This window comes from Cavia porcellus, unplaced genomic scaffold, assembly GCF_034190915.1.
Source record: "Cavia porcellus strain 051 isolate PalLab524CR breed Dunkin Hartley unplaced genomic scaffold, mCavPor4.1 scaffold_28, whole genome shotgun sequence".
NCBI classification, from domain to species: Eukaryota; Metazoa; Chordata; class Mammalia; order Rodentia; family Caviidae; genus Cavia; species Cavia porcellus.
In genome coordinates this window covers 51,101,265-51,127,330 of record NW_026947511.1, presented here as the reverse complement: position 1 = coordinate 51,127,330, position 26,066 = coordinate 51,101,265, and the positions used below count along the sequence as shown (strand labels likewise).

Here is a 26,066-nt window from a genome sequence, read left to right as displayed (position 1 = left end):
CTGTCGGGCGGGGTGACTGAGCTCACACAGCGGGGAGAACGCTTAGGAACACGTGTTTATTATCTACACAGAGACACGATCGGCCCCTCTGCAGCATCAGTCCTTGGGGGACGGCGTCCTAGGGGGTGATGGGAGGTCCGGGGTCATGGCCTCCACGTACCATGTGGGCAAGAAGGCGTAAGGGGCGTCTCGATGTACAGACACGGTGACTGGGCCTCTGGGCTCCCAGGAGAAAAGGTGGACGAGTCTAGGGCAGATGAGGTGAGGGTTGAGGGCTGGAGGCTGAGCTTCCGGGGTCACGAAGTGAGGACAGAGCCAAATGCCTCACCTGGGGTCATCCTGGACAACCGTGCTCTGGGCAAAGCTCAGAAAGGCAGCACAGAAGTTCATGCACACAGAGGGATTCCAGCCCTCACGGTCATTCTGGAGAGGACAGAAGAGCAGAGGGCTGACGGCGAGGGATGGGGGCAGAGCACACTACAGCCTGGATGACACACCCAAGGTCTTGTGGGAAGGGGCTGGCTGGATACAGCTGTGACACAGTGCCTTACCCGGACATGTTCAAACATCTCCATGGTAGGAAATGTTTTGAGTGAACAGACGAAACCCTCCGGGTTACGGAAGCCAGCAACAACATTTGGGACTCCTGGAAGGAACGACTGAGCCCACCATTTCAGGAGCTTGTGTCTGGCAGGAGATGCAAGGGGTCAGCGGGACCCCTCTTCTGCTCTCCATTCTGCCCTCCCTCACCCCCATCCCTTGCCCAGGTGTTAATCCAGGCACTCGCCCGCCTGCCCCTGCCCTGAACCTGTAGAAGCCCCTCCACTGGCCAGGGCTGTGCATCTCCTTGGAAGTCTTGAGCTCCACATAGCAGGAGGGGGGTTGTGTGGATGGGGCGTGGGGGTCTGTGCAGTCCACCTCCCCTGAGAAGAGCAGAGGATGGCTTCCTAGGCGGCTGCGTAGCACAGAGCAGAAGGCCACATTGGTGTTAACCTCCCCAGAGGGGTCCGGGGAGCTTCCGGGTTTGTCTGCACAAGGAAAGAAGCAGCAGCAGGAGGGGTGGGGGCTTCTGATCTGGGGAAGTGAGAAGTGTCTGCGGGGAGCAGAGGCAACCCTCACCTGAGCACATGTACTGCTCAAACTTGTAACCCATGTACATAAGCTCCCGGAGTAGGGGAGGCCGAGCCAGCCTCTGAGCCCGAGCGGCTGGCGTCTCCACCTCACTCAGGTACAGCGTCCCCTGGAACCGTGAGGCAGCCAGCTGCCAGCCCTCCTGTCGCTCATACGGTGTGGTCAGCAACTTTGTCAGATGCCCCCGCCACGTCACCACAGCCCCTGCAAGCCAGCTGGGCCACCTAAGAAGGAAGAGTTAAAGAGTCCAGGGGTGGGACAACGCCCACTCAGCTGCTCCACGCCCTCGTCAGAGCCCGGGTTCCCTCCAGGGTCTGAGTCCTCCTGCAGCTGGCTCAGCTCACCCCTCCAGCTGGCCTCGGTGCTCCAGAAGCCAGCGCAGCAAGTGGTCCAGCCCCTCTCGGACCTCCTCATCCCGGGGATGGTACCGATCGGGGTATCCGTCTCTGAGGTCAAAGTTGGGGCCTGGACCATTGGTGGGGGGCGGGCTGTAGTAGCGCAGGGCTCTGGCGTCTCCGTGGTACCGGCGCTGCTCGTCCAGGGAGAAGCAGCCGAGTTCGGAGGGGCGCCGGTAGAAAGGAAAGGGGCCGGAGTAGAGGGCCGGCTCAGTGGGCAGGGAGGGAGCTGCGCCGGGGAGTTTGTTCTGGGGCTCAGTCACCTCGGTCTTCTCAGCTTTTCTCTTGAGGCCTCTGGGCTCCATGAAGTCCTGAGCGGACAAAATTTCCACTCTGCGAAGCAGGTTAGCACCCGGCCCCTCAAACCCAGCCAGGCCAAGTCCCCAGCCCGCCTCTTCTTGCCCTGTAACCGCATCCCCCAGATCCTCCAATGCAGCGAGGACAGGAAGGAAATCAGGGCGCAGCGCAAGAGTTACCTCCAAATCCCCCAACCTTGACTTGTACCTCGCAGGGCGATGACGTCAAGGCAGGACATCAGAAGCCAGAGAGGGACGAAAGGTGGCTTCTCGGCTTCCGATGACGCAATCATTCAGCGACGACGTTTGGCAAAGCCCTCGGAGGAGAGGAAAGGTGGGGCGGCTGTTTGCATCAAGATTTTGAGACCCATTTGTTAGCGCCACTGCCTACGCAGCCGGTGCGACGCGACAGCTCTCAGTGGGAGCCAATGAACGGCCGGCGCGGGGAGACTCGACGGAAGCGGCTTGGGTCTCCGACCCGAGCGACGATTGGCGAACGCCTCTTCCGTCATCGCGCCGTGAAGCCGGCAAGGAAGGACGCCCACAGTTACGTCACTGCCCCGCGCCGGAAGAGCGTGTTTTACCATGATCGTCCCTCAATTTCTGCTCCTGCTCTGGTATCGTAGAATCCCGGAATGAGTCGCAAGAGGCATCGCATGGTCCCGGAAACCCTGGGTCTGAAGAGGCGGCGGGAGCGAGGGCCTGTGCACGCGGACCCTCTGAGGGGCGAGTCGGGTAACCTTGGCAGCCCGGGGGCTAGTGGGAGAATCGGGGCTCACGGTTGTCCCTCCTCCAATGCCTCGTCCCGTCCCTTCCCGGTGACCCGGTGACCCGGTCTCTCCGCCCAGGGTCGGCGCGCGCGGCGCTCGCGGAGCTCGTGCAGCTGTTCCCTCGAGGCCTGTTCGAGGACGCGCTGCCGCCCATCGTGCTGAGGAGCCAGGTGTACAGCCTCGTGCCCGACCGGACGGCGGCCGACCGGCAGCTGGTGAGGGACGTCGGAGCGGCTTCGGCCCTGCCTCGCGGCCTTGGCCCGCCAGCCGTGCAGCAAGCGCTAGTCCCAGTCCGAGAAATGGAAGAGCGCGGCCCTGGGGGAAAAATGTCCTGGGGTTTGGTGGGCAGGGAGCGCGCGGGCCGATGTCTGACTGTGAACCAGGGACGGCGCATCGGCCGTGTGGGAGGCGGCGCGACGTCTTGCAGCTGAAAGCTGGTGAAGCCCTAAAGTAGGGGAGGTCGGCAGTGAGGAGTGTGGAGCGTGGGGAAGCCACAGATCGGGTAGTGGAAACGGAGGAGGAGGAGCACCCCGAGGTAATTGGAGGCTGGCGACGTGCGTCATGCACGTTGAGTTAGAGATGCTTGCGGAGCATCCGAAGGCGAATGTGATAGGCGGATGGTTGGACAGCATTTTGGGCCAGTGTCGGGAAGTTAAGTTAGGGAGGAGTGAATGTGAGGGAGATCAGTAGGAAGGGTGCAAGAGTGACTTGTAAGCTTTTTTTATTTTTTGTCTTTTTCCTTTTTATCGGTACCAGGGATTGAACTCACGACCGCCTGCTTGCAAGGCAGGTGCTTATGCCACTGAGCTAAATCCCCAGCCCCGACTTGTAAGCTTTTTACAGTTTAGGTGATGCATGCAGGGCACTAGACTAGTTATCATATGGGGAGGGGGGGGTAGTGAATCTGAAATTAAAGGTTAAGGACCCCAGGTTTTGGAGTGAAAAGATACTAAGGCCAAATCCACAATCTGGGAGACAACATGTAGAAGGCAGAGAAAGGTTCCTGGGTCTCTCTTCCAAAGTTAATGAATTAAGCTCTCTTAAGATGGGATATGGGACCTGCATTTTTACTACAGCTTTCATTTAATGTGCTTTAAAATTTATATCCACTGATATAAAGGGGAAAGCAGAGGAAGAGGAATCTCTGAAGCTGTGAAGAAATAGCTTGAGTTGAAAGCCAGGGAAGAAGCCTATTATAAAACTAGAGATTTTTTTTTTTTTTTTTAAGACAGTAGGGGTTGGACCCGGGATATGGCTCAGCACGATAAGCACCTGCCTGGCAAGTGCAAGGTCATGAGTTCAATTCCTGATACAAAAAAAAAAAAAAAAAAAAAAAGACAGTAGGGGCTGTTAGTGGCTGGAAGAAATGGTCCATGAAGAGCTCAAATAAAATCTGAAATCTGTCTATTGGGTCTAGCTAGTAAGAAAAAAGGAGAATTGAAACTCACCCCAGTGTCACATGAGGAAGCAAGTCAGATGGATCCACTTCCTTAAAAGTTTTTTTTTTTTTTTTTGTCTTTTTCCTTTTTATCAGTACCAGGGATCGAACTCACAACTGCCTGCTTTCAAGGCACGCGCTTGTGCCGCTGAGCTAAATCCCCAGCCCCAAAAATGTTTATTTTTATTTTAAAGAGAAAAAATAAAAATTTGGTAACATAATAAGAGGCTAACAGTAATTGATACATTGCATATGGTTATTTTTAAATTAGCTACTCAAAATATAAGATTGGCATTTAATTGCCCAAACAATATTAACATAAACCTTTCTTTTCAGTGAACTAGGAGAAATTGGTAGTATAACTATCTATATATTTGCTTTTCTTTTCCTTTTCTCCATTTCTTCCACCCCAGTGTCTTTCCTTTTGAAGCTTCTTCCCATTTACAATATCTGTTGTACATTTTAGATCTATTTACTCTTTAGCTTCTTACGCTAGGGAGACAATATGATGTTTACACACGTGTGTGTGGTTTATTTCACTTATGAGCATGGTCTGGAGTTGCATCCATTTATGTATAAAAATCTCCAGTTTATCCTTCTTTATCATTGAATAGTACTTATATACAAATACCACATCTTTTTATCCAGTCCTTGGTTGATGTCTATTTAGATTGTTTCCAAGATACAGCTATTACAAATCATGCTGCTGTAAACATGGGTGCACATACATCACTGGTATCATGTTTTTAATTATTCTGGGAAGATACCCAGGAGAGGAATATCTGAGTTGAATGGGACTTTCATTTCTAGTTTTTTGAGGAATCTCCACGCTGATTTCCACAGTGGTTTCCCCAGTCTGTACTCCCACCAACAGTGGAGAAGGGCTCCTTTTTCCCCACAGCTCTCTTGACATTTGTTATTGGTTGAGTTCTTGGTTATAGCCATTCTTTCCAGGGTGAGGTGGAATCTCAATGCTGTTTTAATTTGCATCTCTCAAATGACTGATGATGCTAAACATTTTTTTCATATATTTGCTGTTATATTCATCTGAGATGTATGTATTCATCTTGAGGAGATCTGATTTTTTCAACTTCTTTATATGTTCTCAGTAGTAATCCTTTGAGTAACAGTTGGAAAATGTTTTTTTCCCACATTGTGGGTTGTCTCTTTATTCTATGTGGTTTTTCTTGCTATGCAAAAGCTTCTTTTTTTGTACCAGGAATTGGACTCACGACCATGCCCTTGCAAGGCAAGCGCTTATGCTGCTGAACTAAATCCCCAGCCCTTTGCAAAAGCTTTGTATTAAGGTGAAATCCCGGTTGTTGATTCTTTGTGATAGTTCCTTTATGATTGGGGTTTTATTCACAAAGTCTTTGCCTACACTAATGTCAAGAGTTTTAAGTATTTCATATTCTAGCAGGTTTAATATTTCTGTGTTAATATTTAGATCTCTGGCCCATTCTAAATTTAGTTTAGTGTATGGTGAAAGATACTGGTCCAGTTCTAATCTTTGGCACATGTAGAGCCATTTTTTCTAGCACTGTTTATTAGAGTCTTCCAGAGAATGTGTTTGGCACCTTTGTCAAAGATAAGGTGGCTTAGTATGTTTCCCAGAATTGCTTTTTCTATTCTTGGTCTCTTCTGGTTCCCAATGAATTTTAGAATTGTTTTCTCTAATTCTGTGAGATATGCTATTGGAATTTTGATCAGAATTTCATTAAATCTGAAAACAGTTTTGGAAATATGACCATTTTCACTATGTTGGTTCTTCCTACCTAAGAGCAAGGGACATCTTTCCATTTTCTGATATCTTCTTCAGTCTCCTTTTTCAGAGTACTGTAGGTTTCAGCGTAGAGGTCTTTTGCATCCTTTGTTGATCCAGCCCGCGGATCAATCCATGGGGTACATACCTGGAGGGGGAACGGGGATGAATAAGACAGGGCGGGAGACAAAGAGAGATTGAGACAAGTTGAGGAGTCCAATCAAGTCTTGTTTATTCAGGAAGTGGTCGGATCCTTTATGGGCCAAGGGCTGGCTGGTGGGACAGGAAGAGGCTACGGGATGGTTTCTGATGGGTCATCGTCATGTCCGGGTATGTGACGTAAGCAGGAGAGGATTATGGTTAATGTAGGCAGGCGCATTATGTGCCCATAGGAGGGAGCCCTGGGGAGGCAGCACTGGGGCTGTTGTGCCGCTCCCTACACTTTGTTAAGTTGATCCTAGGTATTTCATTTTTCTTGGATGCTATTGTGAAAGATGTTGTGTTTTTTTAATATCATTTGTGCTGTCTTCTGCTTTTTTGTTGACTTCAATTAATCTTAAGCTGTTCTTTGCCTCATCTAGCAGCTGCTGTATCGATTTTTCATAGTCCCTTGGTATTTTTAAGAAATTTTCCTTTCTATGATCACCAACTGCAAGCCTGTCTTCTAAATCTGAGATCCTGTCCTTGCATTGGCTTAATCTGTAGCAAATACTTTCAATGGAATTTTTATTCTCCTGGACATCTGCTTGAATGTACCTTATGGATTCCATTTCTTTCTTCTACTAAGCTTCATGACTTCTATAATTTTCTTAAGGTAGTCTATTTTTTGTCTGTATCTGCTCTAGAGTCACTAAGCATGGTCTTCACTGTGGATACTGTCTCTGCAGTTATTTGAGAAATTTTTTCTGATTTGATTTTTTTCCAGAGCCTCATTCAATTGCTTTGTTGTTACCACTTCACAGAGGCCAGGTGGAGGCTTTCGGATTGTTCCATCTCATTGCCCGCCGGGTTTGCCTTTGGTGAACTGGATATCAGGGGTTGCATCTTGTTTAAGTATCTTCTTCTTTTCTTTTTAGTTTAATTCCTGGGATGATGTTTATAAATTGCCACGGTGGTTTGCTTTATTGCTAATGGTTCGAATCCTTAGGTAGTGACTGTTTCTCGCAGTTAACTTCCAGGCATGGCTAGATTTTGGGTTTTGACTGTTGGAAGATCCTACCTCTTCAGTTTGTTGGAGGTAAGAGGCTGCTGCTTGTGCTCCTTGTTTGGCCTAGTTCCTGGTTCTTTGGCACTGTGTCACTGTATTTTTGTAACCCTTAGACAATTTCAGTAATGGAATACTAGGAAGAACAGCTGTTTAGAACAATTATATCACTTTTAGCTGTAATGGTACCATTACCTTCAAATATAGCCTAGAAAATGACAAACTGAGCTAACCATTAATTTGCCGCTTTTAACAGTATGAACTAGATTTGTGGTTTTATTAAAAAAAAATCTAACAGCAGAAAATATATGCAGTATATAAGTCCTTAATATGTCAGTTTTACCCTTACGGTTAAAACTCGATGGGTTAAGGGGAAAACAGAGAAATGGAAGAAGAGGAAGAGGTTACAAGAAGGTTGATGGACAAAAGGGAATTATGGTAACTTTGGGAAACTGATGCAGAAGACTGGAGGGAAAGAGAGGGAAGAGATGAAGAGCAGAGAACCATAGCTACAAAGAGGCCAGACATCATGTTCACACTCACAAAAACAAGATCAAACCATGAAGGATGAAAAGACCAAAGCAAAAAAGAAAAACCCATCACCACCACGATGAAAAACAAATAGAGACAAGAAAAAAGTCCGCTTCCAGGTGTGTCACTGCTGCACAGCGTGTTGAGACAGAGTCCAGATCAGTGCCTGTGTTGGTCCCGGCAAGTGAGGTGGCTTTTTTGGTGGGCATTGGATAGTCTCAGCAGGCCCGCACCTCTGGCGGACACCAGACTCATTTGGCCTGCAGCTGTCCGTGCACCTGCTGTGGCCTGAGCCCAGCTGGGAGCTGCTAGATGGAGCCGGCAGCCGCTCTGAGTTCTGAGCTCAGCCAGCCCCCTCCTAGCTGGCTCCTGGCCAGTCACTGTCTCCCACAGGAGGACTGGGTTCTCAGCGAATGCAGTCCTCCACATGTGCTCCCTCCCACTGCTCGTCTCTGGGGTTGCCAGCTGTCACGTATGCCTGCAGGTTTGAATTGCTCCTCTCCCTGCTCGGAGAAGGTGCCACTGGTTGCCTCCTTCACCGAAGTTTCTCTCTTCACTCTCCTTGGACTTCACTTCTTGCTTTGGAGCCTTCCTGGGGTCAAGGGACCCACTTGCCTCCTTGTCTTCCTCGCAGTGCCTGTTTCAGCATCTGGACAGCGACTTGCAGAGGGCTCTTCCCTGCTGGCTCCCGCTCTGCCGGCTTGGTGCCGGCTTGGTCTGTGCTGTCTTCAGCAGTGATTGTTCCACCTCCATCTGCTTTATTGGTCCCACCTCAGCACCACAGAGGAGTGAGGAAGAATGTAGAAGCGGTGCAGAGGAAGTTTCAAAATGTTTATTTTTAATGTATTGGCATTACCTTATATTTTGGGAGAGCTATGAAAATTACACAAAAGAAGCCAGGTGGTGGCGCACGCCTGTAGTCCTAATACTCAGGAGGCTGAGGCAGGAGGATCCTTGCAAGTTAGAGACCAGCCGGGGCTACAAGTGAGCTCAAGATTAATCTGAACCACATAGGGAGACTCTGTCTCAAAAAGACAAAAAAAGAAAGAAAAAAAATTACACAAAAGAAGCATAAACATGCACAAGAATTTCAAGAATGGTTTTAAAGGAGATACCTAGCTAGCCAGCACCTAGGCCAAACTGTGGAACATGGCCAACGTCCCATGCACTTCTCCCAGATCAAAACTCCTTATGTCCTCAGGAGGTACTGTAACTGCTCCCTCATTTTCTTTTTTCTTTCTTTTTTTTTTTTTAAATCGGTACTGGGGATCGAACCTATGACCATGCACTTGCAAAGCAGGCACTTATGCCGCTGAGCTAAATCCCCAGCCCCTCCGTTGTTTTCTTTATACCACTTATGTGTGTATTCACAGTCTGTTCAGGCTGCTGTAACAGGATACCACGGCTGGGCAGTTTATAAGCTGAATGTGTTTCTCACAGTCTGGAAGTCTCGGTTCGGGGCCAGCAGATTCAATGTCTGGTGAGAGTTGGCTGGCTCTCTGCTTCTAAGATGTTTCCACAAAACAAACCTATATGTTCAGGCAGGCAGGATGACGCGTGCCTGTTAATCCCACCAGTAGGGAAGCTGAGGCAGGAGAATTCTGAGTTCAGCCTGACAAATCAAAACAAAACCAGAAAACCCATGTTGAGGCCTGAGAGTGCAGTACAGCGTTAGTGCATGAATGAGACTGTGGAGGCCCTGGGACAAAAAAAGATCATAATTCCTATGCTGGGTATAAACCCCAAAGCGATGGTGGTGTTAAGAGTTGGGGTCTTTGAGAGGTTGGGTTGGCGCCTTTCGGATGAAGTCTCCTGGGAGCTGCGTGGCCCGTCTCCTGCCATGGGGGGCACAGTGCTTGTCCCTCAGAGGTCAGGCAGCCAGGCAGCATCTGGGAAGCTTCTGCTTCCGTGGCACTCACCGAGGGAACCTGCCACTGCCCTGAGCTAGGACTTCAGCCTCTAGCACTGTGAGAAACACATGTCTGCTGTACCAGCCAGCTTTGGGGGTTTTGTTACAGTCGCAGGAACAAACTAGGGCACTGTATTTCTGTCTGTCTTGTTGTGATAGCTGAATGCTTTTATATTTTTCCAAGTTGGGGCTACCTTTAGTTAATTCCTTTTCATAGATTTTGGTTTTGTGAATCTGATGTACAAGATTTGGTATATGATTTCTTTATCAGAAATATTTTCTATCTTTTGCAATCTTTTTATTTGATTCATTGGGTTCATTACAAATGTTTGTCATAATTGCCATTTTTTAATCACCTTTTTGTAATTGATTTGGACATAAATTGCATTGTGTATGCAATTTTTGTTTGTATGTATGCAGTATTTAGTTTGAAATTTATTGAGACTTGCTTTGTGTCATAGGATCAGTTTTGCTAAATACTAAGTAATCTTGAAAATAATATGTATTATTCAGTTGCTGATTTTTAATATCTGAGGTTATCAAAATGTTTCCTCACTGATTATTTTATTTTGTTCTGTGAGTTTATGACAACTAGATTAATCTACTTCTGTGATTGTAGATTTGTTATTCAGATATTTCTAACATTTCTTTCATTCTGGGAGTCAAACATACATTAGACTTTGTACCCTTTAGGTCTCTTAGACTCTTTTGTATTTTCAGGGTTTTTTACTGTATTGTGTTCTGGTTAGTTTTTTTTAAAAAAAAATCTTTCATGCAGATGCTTACTTGACTTTTTTATTCTGTTGAGGTCTTCATTTACTTTCTTTTTCAGTTCTAGAATGTCTGTGTGGTCATCTTCAGACCTGCTGTTTTGTCACTTGCCCTGCTGAGATCTTTCCTTTTTTTCCCCTCTCATTAAGATTTTCCATCTTGGCTTTCATTTCTTCCAGCATTATGATCATAGGCTCTTGAAGGAAAAAAAAAGGTCATCTTTTTTGACAAAATAATTGTACGTATTGATGGGGCCCAGTGTGATGACGTGACACAGGAACATACACTGTGACGCTCACGTTAAAGCTGCCAGCCACCTACCATGCTGCTCACAGCCCGACTTACTGCTCCCACGGAACTGTGTACCATTAAAAATACATCTTCCCTGATAATTCCCCTGTTACAGGACTTTTGTGGTCTGCTTCTTTTGAGTGTTGTTTTCTTATGTGCCCAGTTATTTTTGGCTTTGCAGGGAACAGATTTGCATAGTTGAGCAAATACCTTCTTTGTCCCCATTCCCTCTATCATTTCCTGCTTCTCTTTAGCTACTACATTAATCTGGTAGTTCCTGTTATCATGTGAGCTCTTTAATGCTTAGACATTAAAAAATATCGTCCTACGCATTTTTAGCTAACAGGTGGCTCGGTTCTTTCTGTGTCCTCACAAGCGGAAGGCGTGGTTTATTTTATTTTTTATACTATCTAATAAAACACCTTCCACCTTCACCTACTGAGAATCCAGACCCCTGAGCACAGGTCACGTCTTAATCTGTTTTATCTTAGATCTGTCTTAGGAAACACGTCCATGACAGACAGCTGCTAGGGGAGTGGGTTCCCCGTGGAAAAGCCTGTTCCCCACGTGGTACAAATGCCCGAACTGGCCACCAAGAGCTCCCTGGCCCGAGGTGCCGGGTGGGGCAGAGTGTCTCAAACTGATAGCCCTCCTTTCCGTCCGCATGTGTGTGGAGGCAGAGGGAGCTTCAAGAGCAGGGTGAGATCAGAGTCGTCCAGCTGGGCTTCGACTTGGATGCCCACGGCATCATCTTCACTGAGGACTACAGGACCAGGGTACGTGAGAGTTTGCCAGAGGAGCCGCTGTCCCGGCGTAGGGTGGGCTGGCTGGGGACCATGTCTCTCTCACCTGGTTGCAGGTCCTCAAGGCCTGTGACGGCCGACCATGTGTCGTGGCTGTGCAGAAGTTTCTGACTTCGGTGCTTCCAACCTGTGGGGACCTCAGTTTTCAGCAGGATCAAATGATGAAGACCTTTGGCTTCAGGGACTCGGAGATCACGTGAGATTGGAGGGACCAGCAGAGCCGGGCATCCGGCACCTCTCTGCCCGCTTCGGTCCCGTCCAGCCCTGTTTGAGAAAGTCTGTCCCTTATGCTTATTTTTTCTAAGTCAGTTTTTCAATCAGATTTTATTGGAACATTTAGATATACAGAATGCGTCTGGGGACTGGCAGGAATGCCTGCGGCTTGTGCGGAGGCAGTGAGAATGGAGAAGGAGCTGTGATCCTCTCGAATATCCACATCGAAAAGCCCTCGAGCCCCATGAGGCAATGCGTGTCATCTTAGCACTCAGGAGACTGAGGCAGGAAAACCTGGTCTATGTAGCAAGTTCAAGGCCAGCCTGCGCTGGGTGTGGTGGTGCTTGTGATCCCAGCTGTCTGGGAGGCCGAGGCAGGAGGATCACAAGTTCAAGTGCAGCCTGAGCCACTTAGCAAGTTAGTAAGACCCTGTCTGAAAATAAAAACTAAAGGGCTGAGGATGTGGATTGGTACGAAGGCTCAAGGTCCAACCCCCACTCTGGCAAGAATGAGAAAAAGGCCGGTCTCGGGCTCTGTACAGCAAGACTTGTCCCAGAAACCAAACCAGGTCCCCCGAAGCAAGTGGTCAGTGTGCACGGGCCCAAAGAGACCCTAGCTCCTTGGGGTGCTCGGGGCCTGGGGTTGGGAAAGCTGAGGGAGGGCGGTCCAGGAAGGGGCAGTGGAGCGGCGTGGTTTTCTTACCTGTCCCTCTGTGGAGGGTGCTGCCCCTGTTACCAGAGACTCTGTGTTCAGATACGATGTGGGGAGGGGAGGAGGGAGGTCCCCAGAGCCCTCCACTTCTCTTGCCTGCAGGCAGCTGGTGAACGCCGGGGTCCTCACTGTGCGGGACGCGGGGAGCTGGTGGCTGGCTGTGCCGGGAGCTGGGAGGTTCATCAAGTACTTTGTTAAAGGTACCTGCCTGTGGCCCGGGCCCACAGCCAGTCCAGCCCAGCCCAGCTCTAGTGGCCCCTCAGGTGTCTGGGCTTTATTGACTTTGCCTGTTTCCTGGGCCACCTCCAGGGCGCCAGGCTGTCCTCGGCATGGTCCGGAGGGCCAAGTACCGGGAGCTGCACTTGTCAGAGCTTCTGGGCCGGCGGGCACCCGCTGCTGTGCGGCTCGGCCTGGCCTACCATGTCCATGACCTCATTGGAGCCCAGCTGGTGGACTGGTGAGTCGCATCTCCCTGGGAATTCACTAGCGGGACCCAGTGCCCTGGTATCTGCGCTGGGGCCTGGGGATGCCCCTTGCCAAGCTCCGGGCGCTCCCTCGCCCACACCTGTGCAGCCGGCTCCAGCACTGTCTCTCCCCGCAGCATCTCCACCACTTCTGGAACCCTCCTCCGCCTGCCTGAGACATGAGGGCCCTCACTGTGGCGCACTCCTCAGAGCGGGCTAGGGTCCTCCCCAGGCTGGGGAGCTGGGACAAGTGTGGGCTCCCATGGGTGCAGAAGCCGAACGGGCGCTGCCCCCCGAGGTGTGGAGCTGGAACCTGTGAGGCCTGGGCCACTGCCACCAGGAAGAAGGCGCTGTGGCTGCTCTGTTGGGGTTGGAAGCTGGGGCTGCTGGGAGGCGGGGAGGGAGCCAGTTCTCCGCCCTCGTGTGCATTGAGGTGCCAAATAAAGTACTCTGCCTGCGACCTTTTCTGAGTGGTGTGTGTGTTTGGGTGGCTCATGCGGGTGGGGGCGGTAAAGCCGACGGAGCTGAGCTTTGCTGCATCACTCAGGACAAGGCTGCCTTGCCCTGGAGCTGGGTCCTCTTGTCTCCTAAACCTCAAGCTCTGTCCAGGCCTGCAGAGGGCAAAAGCCTGGGGTGCGCAGCTCGGCTGTGAGGAGAGAGTGTTGAGGTGAGGGTTGTGAAGCCCATCCTCGTCTGGCTGGGGCTTCGAGCACCCTAGCTCTCCCTGGCATATGGAGATAGCTGTGTGTGTGTGCACACAGCTAGGGAGGTGTCAGCACTGTGACCAGTGGGGAACGGGGAAGGACCTGGCTCTGGGCCGAGGTTTCCTCATTTGCCTGCAGAACTTGGGGTTCAGCTGCTGCTCCAGCACTGGGCCTGGGGCCAGTTGCAGTTCTTGGTTGTCACATGGTTTCCCGGCTCTGCTGGGTGAGGGGAGGAGCAAGGTCCATAATCAACTTTGCCCCTGCCCCTGGCTGACCAGAAGGGAACAGACGGACCGACGGACCTGAGCCCTCTGGGATCCTGGCCATGCGGCTCCTCTGGGGGCTGCTCTGGGCGTTTGGCCTCTTCGCCTCCTCTCTGCAGAAGCCTAGGTCTGGGGAGGGACAGCCAGGCGGGTGGGGCCGAGGGGTCGGGCAGCTCTCACTGATGGCCACTCTCGTCTCCCCAGGTTGCTTCTGTTCTCTCCTTCGGTGGTCAATCTGGGGGTCCCCCTGTCAGTGGGGGTACAGCTGCAGGATGCCCGCCAAGGAGAGGTGGTGACGGGATTCGTGTTCCTGAGGAATCCAAGCCACAACAATGACCGCTGTTCCCCAAAGAAGGCTTTCACCCTTACCTCGCAGCAGGACTTTGTGCACCTCAGCCTGCAGGTGACCCCCCCACCCCACCCCCATCCTGAGCCTCCATCTGCAGCTCTGCTCCTCTCCGTCATCCTACAGATGGCCTAGGCCTCCCTCCTCTCTTCCTGCTGTGGGCTCCCTCACACCGCCTTGGTCTTCCTGTCCTGTTCCTTCTGCTCTGTCCTGAGCGCTTCTTCCCATCCACACAGGTTCCCCAGAGTGACGCCAAGTCCTGTGGTCTCTTCGGCCTGCGCAGAAGCCCGGAGGTCCAGCTGGTGGCCCAGTCACCCTGGTTAAGGGATGTCCTGGCCAAAGAGACTGACACCCAGGGAGTCAACCTGCTCTTCGCCTCTCGCCGTGGTCACTTCTTTGTGCAGACTGACCAGCCCGTGTACAACCCTGGCCAACGTGGTGAGCTCTGGCCCGGGGAGGAGAGGCTTGGTGAAGCCCTGGCCACTGCCTCCCCCTGTGCTCTGGCCTGCTCACCCCTCTCTCCCATGCCCAGTTCAGTACCGGGTCTTTGCGCTGGACCAGAAAATGCGGCCGTCCAAGGACAGCCTCCTGGTCACGGTGGAGGTGAGGCCCTGTGTGCCACCTGCCCTCCTGACTTGGGCGCAGTGTGACTTGCAACTGAGACCCTTTCTGTCCCCACACAGAACTCTCGTGGCCTCCGTGTGCGGAAAAAGGAGGTGCGAGACCCCTCATCCATCTTCCAGGATAGCTTCCTGATTCCGGACATCTCCGAGTGAGCGCCCTGCTGCGGGGTGGTTCCCTGCCTGTCTCACCTCTTCCTGTCACCCATGTCTGTCACACCCTGTCCCATCCTGTCCCAGCTCCCTTCAGGCTCTTCCTCTCCCGCACGTCCTTCACCCCCTGACCCTGGGCCTCCCAGGCCCCATTCACCCATGGAGCCCTGCCAGGGAGGCAGCTGCCCACTGGCAGCCAGGCACTGCTCCAGGCACTGAGCCCCTCTCCACCTGCCCTCAGGCCAGGGACCTGGAGGATCTCAGCCCAGTTTTCCGACAGTCTGGAGGCCAACAGCAGCACCAAGTTTGAGGTGAAGAAGTATGGTGAGCACCGGCAGCACCGAGGGCGGCAGTTGGGTGGCGGGCCAGGTGGTCAGCACCTGGGGAAGGCGAGTGCCTTTCGCTGGATCCGACCTCCCTGTCCCCTTCCCTGGCTCAGTCCTTCCCAACTTCGAGGTCAAGATCACCCCCAGGAAGCCCTACATCCTGGTGACGTCCAACCATCTTGGTGAAATCCAAGTAGACATCGAGGCCAGGTGACCCTCGCCCCGCCTGGTCCCATGCCCCATCTCCCCCTGCAGGATCATCCCCCCACCCCCGCCTTTGGCCAACCCTCTCCCCTGTGCCTGCGGCCACAGGTACATCTACGGCAAGCCAGTACAGGGTGTGGCCTATGTGCGCTTTGGGCTGCTGGATGAGGATGGGACAAAGAACTTCCTCCGGGGACTGGAGACTCAACTCAAGGTAGGGCAGGCCAGGGGGCCGGGCGCGGCAGGCGGGCTCAGGCACTGCAGTCTTCCCACGCCCCACCTTTCCCTCCTCGGCCCCAGCTGAAGGATGGCAAGAGCCACGTGTCCCTCTCGAGGGTTGAGCTCGAGGGTGCCCTGCAGAAGCTGCGCCTCAGTGTCCCTGACCTCCAGGGGCTGCGTCTCTATACCTCGGCAGCCGTCATCGAGTCTCCAGGTGGGTGACTGCCCTGGCGCCCACCCGAGGGACCCACAAGAGAGCTGGGGGTGGCGGCTCGTGTTCACTAACCCTGGCTGGTAAACAGGGAGAATCACCAGTTCAAGGCCAGCCCGGGTTGTTTTCTGAGAGCTTATCTCAGAATGAGGAATGCAGAGGTTCCAGCGCTCCGGGTCCCTAGCATCAGTTCCTGCTGACCTCGGCCTGGCTTTGGGCCTAGCCCACGTGGTCTCTCCAGCCTCCTGACTTGGGCGCAGCCTGTCCCAGCCGTGCTTTCCTTTCCCCGGTTCGCTTTGTTCCTCATTTGTGTGCTCAAGGGTGCCGCTTTGGGCCTCGGCGAGTGTCGAGACGAGTGGGAGTCAGGCTCTTGTCTGGGGGAGATGCTGGGGCTCTGCCCTCCACGCCTCGGCCCTCTGTCTCGCAGGTGGGGAGATTGAGGAGGCGGAGCTCACGTCCTGGCACTTTGTGCCCTCTGCCTTCTCCCTGGATCTGAGCAACACCAAGCGTCATCTCGTGCCCGGGGCCCCCTTCCTGCTGCAGGTTATTCTGGGGGGCAGGTGTTGAGCAGCACAGGGGCCCGGAGGACCGGGTCTCGCTGACCATTCGCTCACCAGTCCTCCTTCTGCCTTCCCAGGCCCTGGTCCGAGAAGCATCAGGCCCCCCAGCCCCTGATGTTCCCGTCAAAGTCTCCGTCACACTGTCTGGGTCAGTTCCTAAAGTCCCAGAGATTGTGCAAAACACAGACAGGATGGGCCAGGTCAACATGGCCATCAACATCCCATGGGGCACCACGAGACTGCAGCTCTTGGTAGGCCGGCAGGGAAGGGAGGCTAAGCTCTTCCTGGGGGTCTCTGCCTGGCTTGGGAAAAGGAGAGGGACCCACTACCCTTATCACTGACCTTGCCCATCGCCCCCCAGGTGTCGGCAGGCTCCCTCTACCCAGCCGTGGCCAGGCTCGAGGTGCGTGCCCCGCCCTCAGGAAGCTCTGGCTTTCTGTCCATCGAGCGGCCGGACCCTCGGGCCCCAAGAGTCCAGGAAACGGTCACTCTGAACTTGCGGTCTGTGGGCCTCAGCAGAGCCACCTTCCCTTACTACTACTACATGGTACGCACAGCAGGGGCAGAGCCTGGGACGGGCTGGGCATGGCATCTGGGCTGGGCCAGGCCTTGCCAGAGAGGAAACCACTCTGCCATTCTTCATGGCACAGGTCCTGTCCCGAGGCGAGATTGTGTCTGTGGGTCGGGAGCGCAGGCAGGAGCTGACATCCGTCTCGGTGTTCGTGGACCATCACCTGGCTCCCGCCTTCTACTTTGTGGCCTTCTACTATCACAAGGGCCAACCTGTGGCCAACTCCCTGAGAGTGGATGTTGAGGCCGGGGCCTGTGAGGGCAAGGTGACTGGGGTCAGGAGCTGTGCATGCACCCCTGTGTGTGTGTGTGTGTGTGTGTGTGTGTACGCGTATGTGCATGCATGTGCTGAGGACTAGGGGAGAAGGAGGACCTGTGATGGCCGGCAAGGCCCGCTCTGGTTTGGGGGGTTGCCGAGAGTGCACGAGACTGAAGTCCCTGCTTCCTCCGTCAGCTGGAGCTGCGCCTGGACGGCACCAAGGATTACCGCAATGGGGACAGCGCCAAGCTGCAGCTGCTAACCGACTCTGAGGCGCTGGTGGCGCTGGGTGCTGTGGACACAGCTCTGTACGCCGTGGGGAGCAGGACTCACAAACCCCTGGACATGGCCAAGGTCTGTTTGTCAGTGCATCTGTCCAGCCCGCTAGTCCCTCATGGCTGCTTCCCCTGCCGTGAGCTCAGTTCAGGGTCTCCCTGCGGTCCTCCTTCAGGCCTCTGGCCGTGTCCACTGTTTCTCTGTCCTTGTCCCTTGTTGTGCAGCCAGTCCTGCCCCCCAGAAGCCCCATCCCCCACCCCTCACTCCCGCACCAGGTCTTTGAAGTCATGAACAGCTATAACCTTGGCTGCGGCCCTGGCGGTGGCGACAGTGCCCCCCAGGTATTCAGGGCGGTGGGCCTGGCCTTCTCTGATGGAGACCTGTGGACGCCTGTCAGAGAGAGTGAGAACTGGCAGGAAGGGGCAGTGGGGGGGAAGGGAGGGCCAAGGGCAGCAGGGAAGTGGAAGAGGGCTGGGCCGGTGGGGCAGGAGGCAGCAGAGTCCGGAGGCCAAGGGCCTGGGCTTGTCTGAAGTCCTGTTCTCTGCCAGCTCTGAGCTGCCCCAAGGAGGAAAAAGCCAGGAAAAAGAGGAGTGTGGACTTCCAGAAGGCCGTTAGTGAAAAGCGTAAGTCTCCGGTGCCTGTCGGCTTGGGTGGGGGCTGTGCCTGCCGCTCCGTGGCCTCGCCCGGCCTCCCTGTGATGGGCTGGTGGCTGAGCCGGCCGTTTCTCTCCCTCCTCCTCTTCCCACCCGGCCTGCAGTGGGCCAGTTTGCGTCCCCGGAGGCCAAGCGCTGCTGCCAGGATGGGCTGACGCGGCTGCCCATGGTGCGCTCCTGTGAGCAGCGGGCGGCTCGAGTGCTGCAGCCGGCCTGCCGGGAGCCCTTCTTGTCCTGCTGCCAGTTTGCTGAGAGCCTGCGCAAGAAGAGCAGGGCCGAGAGCCCGGGCGGCCTTGGGAGAGGTGTGGGCCTGGCGGGGCAGAGGGCTGCGCCCCATGGGGGGTAGGGATGGGTCCCCTGCTTATGGCCCTGCTGCCCCAGCCATGGAGGTCCTGCAGGAGGAAGAGCTGCTGGAGGAGGACATGATCCTGGTGCGGAGCTTCTTCCCGGAGAACTGGCTGTGGCGGGTGCTGCGCGTGGACCGCTCCGAGACGTGAGGGCAGGGCCAGGCTGGGCAGGGGCCTCGCCTCTGGACAGTGCCGCTGGCCTGGCCCAGGGTAACAGCTGCTCCACCCTGGGCTGCAGGTTGACAGTGTGGCTCCCGGACTCCATGACCACGTGGGAGATCCACGGCGTGAGCCTGTCCCAAAGCAAGGGTGAGCGCCCCTCCCCCAGCTCCTGGCTCAGTGCTCAGTGCTTGCTCGGCAGGACTGTGCCAGGAGCCAGGTGTCTGTGCCTGACCTGGAGCAGGGCAGGGACAGCGAGGGACCCCCACCCCCTCTGATGGCTCCAAGGCCCCAGGGCGCCCCTCTGACCTGGTCCTGCCCCGACTGCCCATCCCCAGGCCTGTGCGTGGCCACGCCAGCCCGACTGCGGGTATTCCGTGAGTTCCATCTGCATGTCCGCCTACCCGCCTCCATCCGCCGCTTTGAGCAGCTGGAGCTGCGGCCTGTGCTCTACAACTACCTGGAGGAGAATCTGACGGTGAGCCCTAGGCACAGTGCTGGGGTAGCCCATGGCTGGGCCCCGCTTACCCTGCCCTTCTGTCCCCCCAGATGAGTGTGCACATTGCCCCTGTAGAGGGGCTGTGCCTGGCTGGAGGCGGAGGGCTGGCTCAGCAGGTCCACGTGCCTGCGGGCTCCGCTCGGCCTGTGCCCTTCTTCGTGGTGCCCACCGCAGCCACTGCTGTGTCCCTGAAGGTGGTGGCTCGAGGGACCACCCTCGTGGGCGATGCGGTGTCCAAGGTTCTACAAATCGAGGTGAGTGGTGCAGCCCTGAGTCGGGTCCCCAGGCTCCCATGTCTGTCCCCATCCTCGGCACTCTGCTGGCCAGGCCAGGGGCCCAGCGCCCAAACCTCTTTGTCCTTAGCTCTTTCATCACTGTGCCCTAACTGTCCTAGAGGTGGAACTCAAAGTCCCCAGGGAGTCTGCGTGGGTGGGCCGGGCCACGTGGGGTTCCTCACTGTGCTGTCTCCCCGAGGTAGAAGGAAGGGGCCATCCACCAGGAGGAGCTGGTCTATGAGCTCAACCCCCTGGGTGAGTTGCACACCCCAGGCTCAGCTCCAGGGCTGCAGGGCACAGGGCTGTGGGCCACAGGACAGATGCCAGCTTCTCCCATCTCCGCAGATCACCGAGCCCGGACTCTGGAGATTCCTGGCAACTCTGACCCCAACATGATCCCTGAGGGAGAGTCGAGCAGCTTTGTCAGGGTCACAGGTGGGCGTGTCCTCCAGCACTTCCAGGCGGGCACCTGGAGCCCTTTGGGCCCTCAGACCCTGGGACCTCAAGGCCTGTTCTCAGCCTTTTCCCTCTCACCATGACAGCCTCGAACCCACTGGAAACTCTGGGCTCGGAGGGGGCCCTGTCCCCCGGAGGCATTGCCTCTCACTTGCGGCTCCCCACGGGCTGCGGGGAGCAAACCATGACCCTCTTGGCTCCAACGCTGGCTGCGTCCCGCTACCTGGACAGGACGGAGCAGTGGAGCAAGCTGCCCCCCGAGACCAAGGACCGCGCTGTGGATCTGATCCAGAAAGGTTCAGTGCAGGGCTGGGCAGGGCAGGGCAGAGTGTAGTTTGCAGGCTGTGGTTCGGCGTGGCCCCCACGGTCACCTCAGCAGTCCCTGCTCCGTTCCCAGGTTACATGAGGATCCAAGAGTACCGGAAGTCTGATGGCTCCTATGCAGCTTGGCTGAGTCGCGAGAGCAGCACTTGGTGAGGTTGAGCGGTGGCTTCTAACTGGGTTTGGGGCATGGGGACAATGAATGGCAGTGGCTGGGGTGGAGGTCTGCGTCCCCAGCCACCCCTCTCCACCCCCAGGCTCACCGCCTTTGTGCTGAAGGTTCTGAGCTTGGCCCAGGACCAGGTGGGCGGCTCACCTGAGAAGCTGCAGGAGACGGCCAGCTGGCTGCTGGGCATGCAGCAGGCAGATGGCTCGTTCCACGACCCCTGTCCAGTTATACACAGAGACATGCAGGTGCGGCTGTGTGGCCATGGCTGGCCAGGGGGCGCCGAGAGGCTGTCCCAGCCCCTCCTTTTCCGCTGATGTCGCCTCATCTCCTGTCACAGGGGGGCTTGGTGGGCAGCGATGAGACTGTGGCGCTCACTGCCTTCGTGGTCATAGCCCTCCAGCACGGGCTGAACGCCTTCCAGGACCAGAGTGCCGAGGCCCTGAAGCAGCGAGTGGTGAGGACGGTGTGGCTCCGCCCTGCCTTGGCCCCCAGCTCCTCCTTGCTCTCCAGGCACCGGGGCTCCAGCCCCAGACCTCTCTGTCTTCTAGAAAGCCTCCATCTTAAAGGCAGACTCTTACTTGGGAGGGAAAGCTAGTGCTGGGCTCCTGGGTGCCCACGCCGCTGCCATCACAGCCTACGCCTTGACGCTGACCAAGGCCCCCCAGGACCTGCAGGACGTGGCTCACAACAACCTCATGGTCATGGCCCAGGAGATCGGAGGTGAGGGATGGGGCCCCCCACAGTGAGCCTGGAGCGTGGGAACTGTGGATCTGGGGGTGCCCAGAGGGTGACAGCGGTTGGGCCATGGCCTGGAGTCTGGAGCCCTGATGAGCACTTCAAAGGGCCTGAGGTCCTCCCCAACCTGACTGCCCACTTTTCCCTCCCAGATAATCGGTACTGGGGCTCGGTCACCACATCTCAGAGCAATGTCGTGTCGCCCACCCTGGCTCCTCTCAGCCCCACAGACCCCATGCCCCAGGCCCCGGCCCTGTGGATCGAAACCACGGCCTACGGCCTGCTGCACCTGCTGCTCCGGGAGGGCAAGGCGGAGCTGGCCGACCAGGTGGCCAACTGGCTCATGCATCAGGCCAGCTTCCACGGTGGCTTCCGCAGTACGCAGGTAGGGCTCGGCGGGGTGGGGCGGGGCTGGTCCTGAGACCCAGCGCCTGAGGCCAGCCTGCACTCCTCAGGATACAGTGATGGCCATGGATGCGCTGTCCGCGTACTGGATTGCCTCACATACCACCGAAAACAAGGAGCTCAACGTGACCCTCAGTGCCATGGGCCGGAGGGGCTTCAAGTCCCACATCCTGCAGCTGGACAGCCGCCAGGTTCAGGGCCTGGAGGAGGAGCTGCAGGTGAGCTGGCCACTGGGGGCCAAGGGGTCGCTGAGACGCTGGGCCCAAAGCCCCACCCGCAGTGGGCCCTGCAGAGGCTCCTCAGGTCCTTCAGGAAAACTGTGTCACCACAGGTGACCAAGCCTCTCACCTGTACCCTGGGTACAGGTGATTAAGATACACGTTTGTAATTAAGTGGGTGGTGTGATTAAGATACACGTTTTCAGTGTGTTACAGTAAAGGACACGTGGGGTCAGTGCCCCTCAGATGCCCTCCCTCAGGTGTGAGCATGCTCATGCCACTGCCCTCGCCACTTCCGAAGCGGCTCTGGAAGTCTCCCTCACGTCCTGAGTGGCCCTGTCGTGGCTGCTTGATGTCCTAAGTTGGTCAGGGTGTTTCCCTTTCAGGGTCGCTGTGGCGGTGAGGAGGAGCCAGAAGTGACCTGCCAGCCCTGGGTGGGGACGGGATGCACTGGGGTGGTTTACAGACCTGTCCTCCCGCTGGGTGGTCAGTGTTGGCAGTGGCGTTCCCTGGATCTGGGAGCACTTGAGAGCCGCTCGGAACGTGGCAGGAGTGGCAGGACCAGGGTGCTCAGTGAGAGCGAGTGTTTTGAGGGCAGGTGACGGCTGCGTGCCTGTCACTGTGTGATTCTGTAAAACATGAAGAGGTTACCCTGAGGCCCTGGTGGGCTGAGGCCTGGAGGTGTGGTGTGGGAAGTGGGGGTCCCCTGACTCCTCTCCCTCGTTCTTCCTGAAAGTTCTCCCTGAGCAGCAAGATTAGCGTGAAGGTGGGCGGGAACAGCAAAGGAACCTTAAAGGTAGGGGGCACGGGCTGGGGGTAGATGTGGGTGGGGGAGGCCAGGGAGGGATCTGGCACCTTGGGAGGACCCCACCAGGAGGAAGCCACCCAGGTTGGCTCTTCTGCTTCTGTCCCAGCCTTTTCCTCTCCCTGGTCTCCCCATCGCCGGGCACCTCTCATGCTCACATGCTGCTCTCTGGCCCAGGCCTGTGCCTGACCCACTGGCTCCCTGAATTCCAGATGTGGCAGCCTGCATCCCTCTTTCCCTGGGGCTCCTCACCTGAAGACCCCCCCATGGCCATGACTCCTGCTGCCCAAAGCCCCTGTCCCTGGTGTCCAGGCCCTCCCTAGTATGGTCCCTGTCACCCTAGCCTGGGAGGACATCAGGCCCCTGTGGCTGCTGGCTGTAGCCCCCGCTATCCCTGCTGCAGTCCCTGCTCCTTGGTGCCATGCTGGCCTCGTTCGCTCTCTGCCACACTTCTGTGCCCATCACGGGCTGAGCCTGCTCTGAGGGGCGGAGCTGGGTGCTGGGTTGGTCTGGGCCCCTGATGTGCCCCACACACCCTGGCCTTGCCGAGCAGGTCCTTCGTACCTACCATGTCCTGGACATGACGAACACAACCTGCCAGGACCTTCGGATCGAGGTGACAGTCATGGGCTACGTGGAGTACACGCGTGAGTGCTGGGCTGGGGCACCCTGGCCCCGAGGGCTGAGGCGCCCCGGGTCCTGCTCACATCACCGCCCTCTGCAGGCCAGGCCAACGCGGACTACGAGGAGGACTACGAGTACGACGAGTTTCTGGCCGGGGATGACCCAGGTGCCCCTCTGCGGCCCGTGATGCCCCTGCAGCTGTTTGAGGGGCGTCGGAATCGCCGCCGGAGGGAGGCCCCCAAGGTGGCCGAGGAGCAGGAGCCCAGAGTGCAGTATACCGTGTGCATCTGGTGGGTGCTGTGCTGGAGGGGTGGGGCGTTGGTGGCAGCGTGCAAGGGCCCAGATGGAGGCTGCATCTCCCCATAGGCGGGAAGGCAAGATGAGGCTGTCCGGCATGGCCATTGCAGACATCACCCTGCTGAGTGGATTCAGCGCCCTGTCTGCTGACCTGGAGAAGGTACACCCCGTACCCCAGGGCTGTCCCTCCTTTCCTGGGTGCCTGGGGCCCCCGCAGCCCAAGGGTGCTGAACCTCAACATGTGTGGGGCCCCAGGCCACTGACCCACCCCCTGCCTCCTCCTGCAGCTGACCTCCCTGTCTGATCGCTATGTGAGTCACTTTGAGACTCAAGGGCCTCATGTCCTACTTTACTTCGACTCGGTGAGTGGGGCAGGGACACAGGAAGGGCACTGTTACTGGGATCACAGCATCTGCGTCAGGAGGTTTCTTAGGAACTTGTGACGGAAGGAAGGCCAGGCTAAGAGAGGGGGCCTATGAGCTGGGCCAAGGCGGGCAGACCTCCCGGGTCACAGCCGATGGCGCCTACGCCATCCGTGTCAGCCATGAGCTGTCCTGCAAGGCTGAGGCTGGAAGCTTGGCCGGGCGTGGGGCCAGCAGGGTGGTGGAGGCTGGGGTGGTAAGGCCCCTCAGGGTGCTGAGAGAAGCCAGGGCTGGGCAGTGAGGTCATCCCCAGGAGCAAAGGCATCGGAGGCCTTGGGACAGGGCTGTGGCTGGACGTGAAGGACAGCGGAGGTGAGGTCAGTGGTGGCAGCCTTACTGGGCCTTGATGTCCGTCCGTCCTGGTCAGGTGCCCACGTCCCGTGAGTGCGTGGGCTTTGGAGCCATGCAGGAGGTGGCTGTGGGGCTGGTGCAGCCGGCCAGCGCCGTGGTGTACGACTACTACAGCCCTGGTGAGCCGGGTGGAGTGGGGCTCAGGGACGGCCTCGGGTGGTAAGGGTGGGGGCGCGGGGACGGCCTTGACCCCTCGCCCCACAGAGCGCAGGTGCTCTGTGTTCTACGGGGCACCCGAGAAGAGCAAGCTGCTGTCCACCTTGTGCTCCGGGGATGTCTGCCAGTGTGCGGAGGGTGAGGCATGGCTGGGCACGGGGCCTGGTAGGGACGGGTGGGGACTGGGGTGGGGCCGTGTGCCCTGACACCGTGACGCCCGCCCGATGCAGGGAAGTGTCCCCGGCAGCGCCGTGCCCTGGAGCGGGGCCTGCAGGATGAGGACCGATACCGGATGAAGTTTGCTTGCTACCACCCCCGCGTGGAGTACGGTGGGTCCCGTCCACCCACCCCTCAGATCCTTATGCAGACTCCCCACACCTCCCCTGCCCTGGTGACAGATCCCATCCCTGGCCCCCAGGCTTCCAGGTTCGTGTCCTCCGAGAGGACAGCAGAGCTGCTTTCCGTCTCTTCGAGACCAAGATCATCCAAGTGCTGCACTTCAGTAGGATGGGGCGGGCGCTGGGCGGGGCGGGGCCCAGAGGGAGGGGAGCCCTGGCTGCCTGGCTTTCCCCTGCACGGATGTTCCACGCCCCTTGTCTCTGCAGCCAAGGACGCCAAGGCTGCTGCTGATCAGACCCGAAACTTCTTGGTTCGGGACTCTTGCCGGCTTCACCTGGAGCCCGGCAGGGAATATTTGATCATGGGCTTGGACGGCATCACCTCCGACCTCAAGGGAGAGTGAGTTGCCGGTGCCCCCGGGAGGACAGGCCCCACTGCCCGGAGCCGGGCACTGCCTGCCCTCTGCTCCCCGTGTCCGTCCCTTTCTGAGAGCCCGTTTGTCCCCGCAGCCCCCAGTACTTGCTGGACTCAAAGAGCTGGATCGAGGAGATGCCCTCGGAGCGGCTGTGCCGCAGCACCCGCCAGCGGGCTGCCTGTGCCCAGCTCAACGACTTCATCCAGGAGTACAGCACCCTTGGGTGCCAGGTGTGAGCACGCCGCTGTCTCCCCAACCCTGACCCTGACCCTAATAAAGGCTTTACCAAAGTGTCAGTGTGTTTCTCTGCCCCTCCCTGGTTCTGGGGACCCAGGCTAACCTCAGGCCCAGCGCCTCAGGGACCCTCAGGACTGACTCTGCCTTAATACTTCCCAAGAGTGCTGTGGGCCTCAGTCTATCGCAGGACCAGCTGGGCAGGGCTGAGCCCACGTCCTGCACCCCAAGGCCTCCCTTCCGCGGCTCCTGAGGTCAGCCCGCCTTGGCAGAGCTCAGCATGGGCTTCAGCTCTTCCATCCCCAACCCCTGTCCTTGAGCGGTGCAGCACTGGCTTCTACCAGCTGTGGTGGGGCCCAGCCTGTGGGGGCTGGCTGACCCAGTGCCACTCTCAGTGGTGCTAGGGAACCCCTGGAGCCGAGAAGACCTGGTCACCTACCATGCCTGGACAGGCTGAAGGCCCAGAGACAGCGTCTCCTGACGTCAGCCCTCCTACCTTCCTGCCCTGCCTTCCTGCTATGCTGGTACCTGGGGTGCTGGAGGAGCAACCTCACAATCCTTCCACGGAAAGTCACCAGGACTGGGCTTGAGGAATCCTGAGACGACGCATCAGTGTGCTGCGAAATTGCCCGGTGCAGACTCTGGGACTTCGCCCCGTGTCTTGTGCCAGCAGCAGCCGCTCCCTGCAAGGCCTCCACACAGGAGAGGGGAGGCAGCCGGGGCTGGGCCGGGCAGGTGAGAGCCCGGAGACCGTGGGCTCTGAACTGGTGAGGGCGGGTGGCCGAC

The 26,066-nt window shown here is 56.6% G+C and overlaps 3 protein-coding genes across 7 annotated transcripts; 2 read left to right on the top strand and 1 right to left on the bottom strand.

The window, feature by feature from the left end:
- Positions 1 to 37: 37 nt before the first annotated feature.
- Dxo (decapping exoribonuclease) lies at positions 38 to 2,250 on the bottom strand. 4 transcript variants are annotated; one of them, XM_013156623.3, is made up of 7 exons: positions 2,003 to 2,250; positions 1,476 to 1,859; positions 1,120 to 1,355; positions 809 to 1,028; positions 552 to 687; positions 329 to 423; positions 38 to 247 (listed from the first exon to the last, which is right to left on the bottom strand). In XM_013156623.3, the coding sequence occupies exons 1-7, from the start codon at positions 2,113 to 2,115 to the stop codon at positions 97 to 99; spliced, it is 1,335 nt and encodes a 444-aa protein (XP_013012077.2). In that variant the 5' UTR covers positions 2,116 to 2,250; the 3' UTR covers positions 38 to 96. The 4 variants fall into 4 exon arrangements, with proteins under 4 accessions (XP_013012077.2, XP_005005521.2, XP_063095230.1 ...); XM_005005464.4 differs by having other exon boundaries at positions 1,476 to 1,837; positions 2,003 to 2,231; XM_063239160.1 differs by having other exon boundaries at positions 2,031 to 2,231.
- Positions 2,251 to 2,356: 106 nt separating this feature from the next.
- On the top strand, positions 2,357 to 13,149 carry Stk19 (serine/threonine kinase 19). Of its 2 annotated transcripts, XM_003473949.4 has the most exons (7): positions 2,357 to 2,557; positions 2,671 to 2,807; positions 11,179 to 11,274; positions 11,358 to 11,497; positions 12,328 to 12,425; positions 12,535 to 12,682; positions 12,827 to 13,149. In XM_003473949.4, exons 1-7 carry the CDS (start codon positions 2,458 to 2,460, stop codon positions 12,870 to 12,872), a joined length of 765 nt encoding a protein of 254 aa, XP_003473997.1. In that variant the 5' UTR covers positions 2,357 to 2,457; the 3' UTR covers positions 12,873 to 13,149. The 2 variants fall into 2 exon arrangements, with proteins under 2 accessions (XP_003473997.1, XP_063095238.1); XM_063239168.1 differs by lacking the exon at positions 11,179 to 11,274.
- A 436-nt stretch (positions 13,150 to 13,585) lies between these two features.
- LOC100728345 (complement C4-A) lies at positions 13,586 to 25,336 on the top strand. The gene is made up of 41 exons (XM_063239144.1): positions 13,586 to 13,783; positions 13,861 to 14,059; positions 14,239 to 14,440; positions 14,535 to 14,605; positions 14,686 to 14,774; positions 15,017 to 15,099; positions 15,215 to 15,311; positions 15,414 to 15,519; positions 15,606 to 15,738; positions 16,163 to 16,278; positions 16,373 to 16,546; positions 16,657 to 16,842; positions 16,946 to 17,131; positions 17,320 to 17,478; positions 17,676 to 17,802; positions 17,949 to 18,023; positions 18,158 to 18,355; positions 18,435 to 18,546; positions 18,639 to 18,709; positions 18,898 to 19,037; positions 19,109 to 19,312; positions 19,537 to 19,588; positions 19,679 to 19,768; positions 19,876 to 20,085; positions 20,187 to 20,262; positions 20,368 to 20,524; positions 20,617 to 20,733; positions 20,828 to 20,999; positions 21,167 to 21,399; positions 21,470 to 21,637; positions 22,374 to 22,433; positions 22,996 to 23,089; positions 23,167 to 23,356; positions 23,433 to 23,523; positions 23,651 to 23,725; positions 24,153 to 24,255; positions 24,341 to 24,430; positions 24,523 to 24,621; positions 24,711 to 24,794; positions 24,898 to 25,030; positions 25,141 to 25,336. Exons 1-41 carry the CDS (start codon positions 13,719 to 13,721, stop codon positions 25,280 to 25,282), a joined length of 5,229 nt encoding a protein of 1,742 aa, XP_063095214.1. The 5' UTR covers positions 13,586 to 13,718; the 3' UTR covers positions 25,283 to 25,336.
- The last annotated feature ends 730 nt before the right edge of the window (positions 25,337 to 26,066 follow it).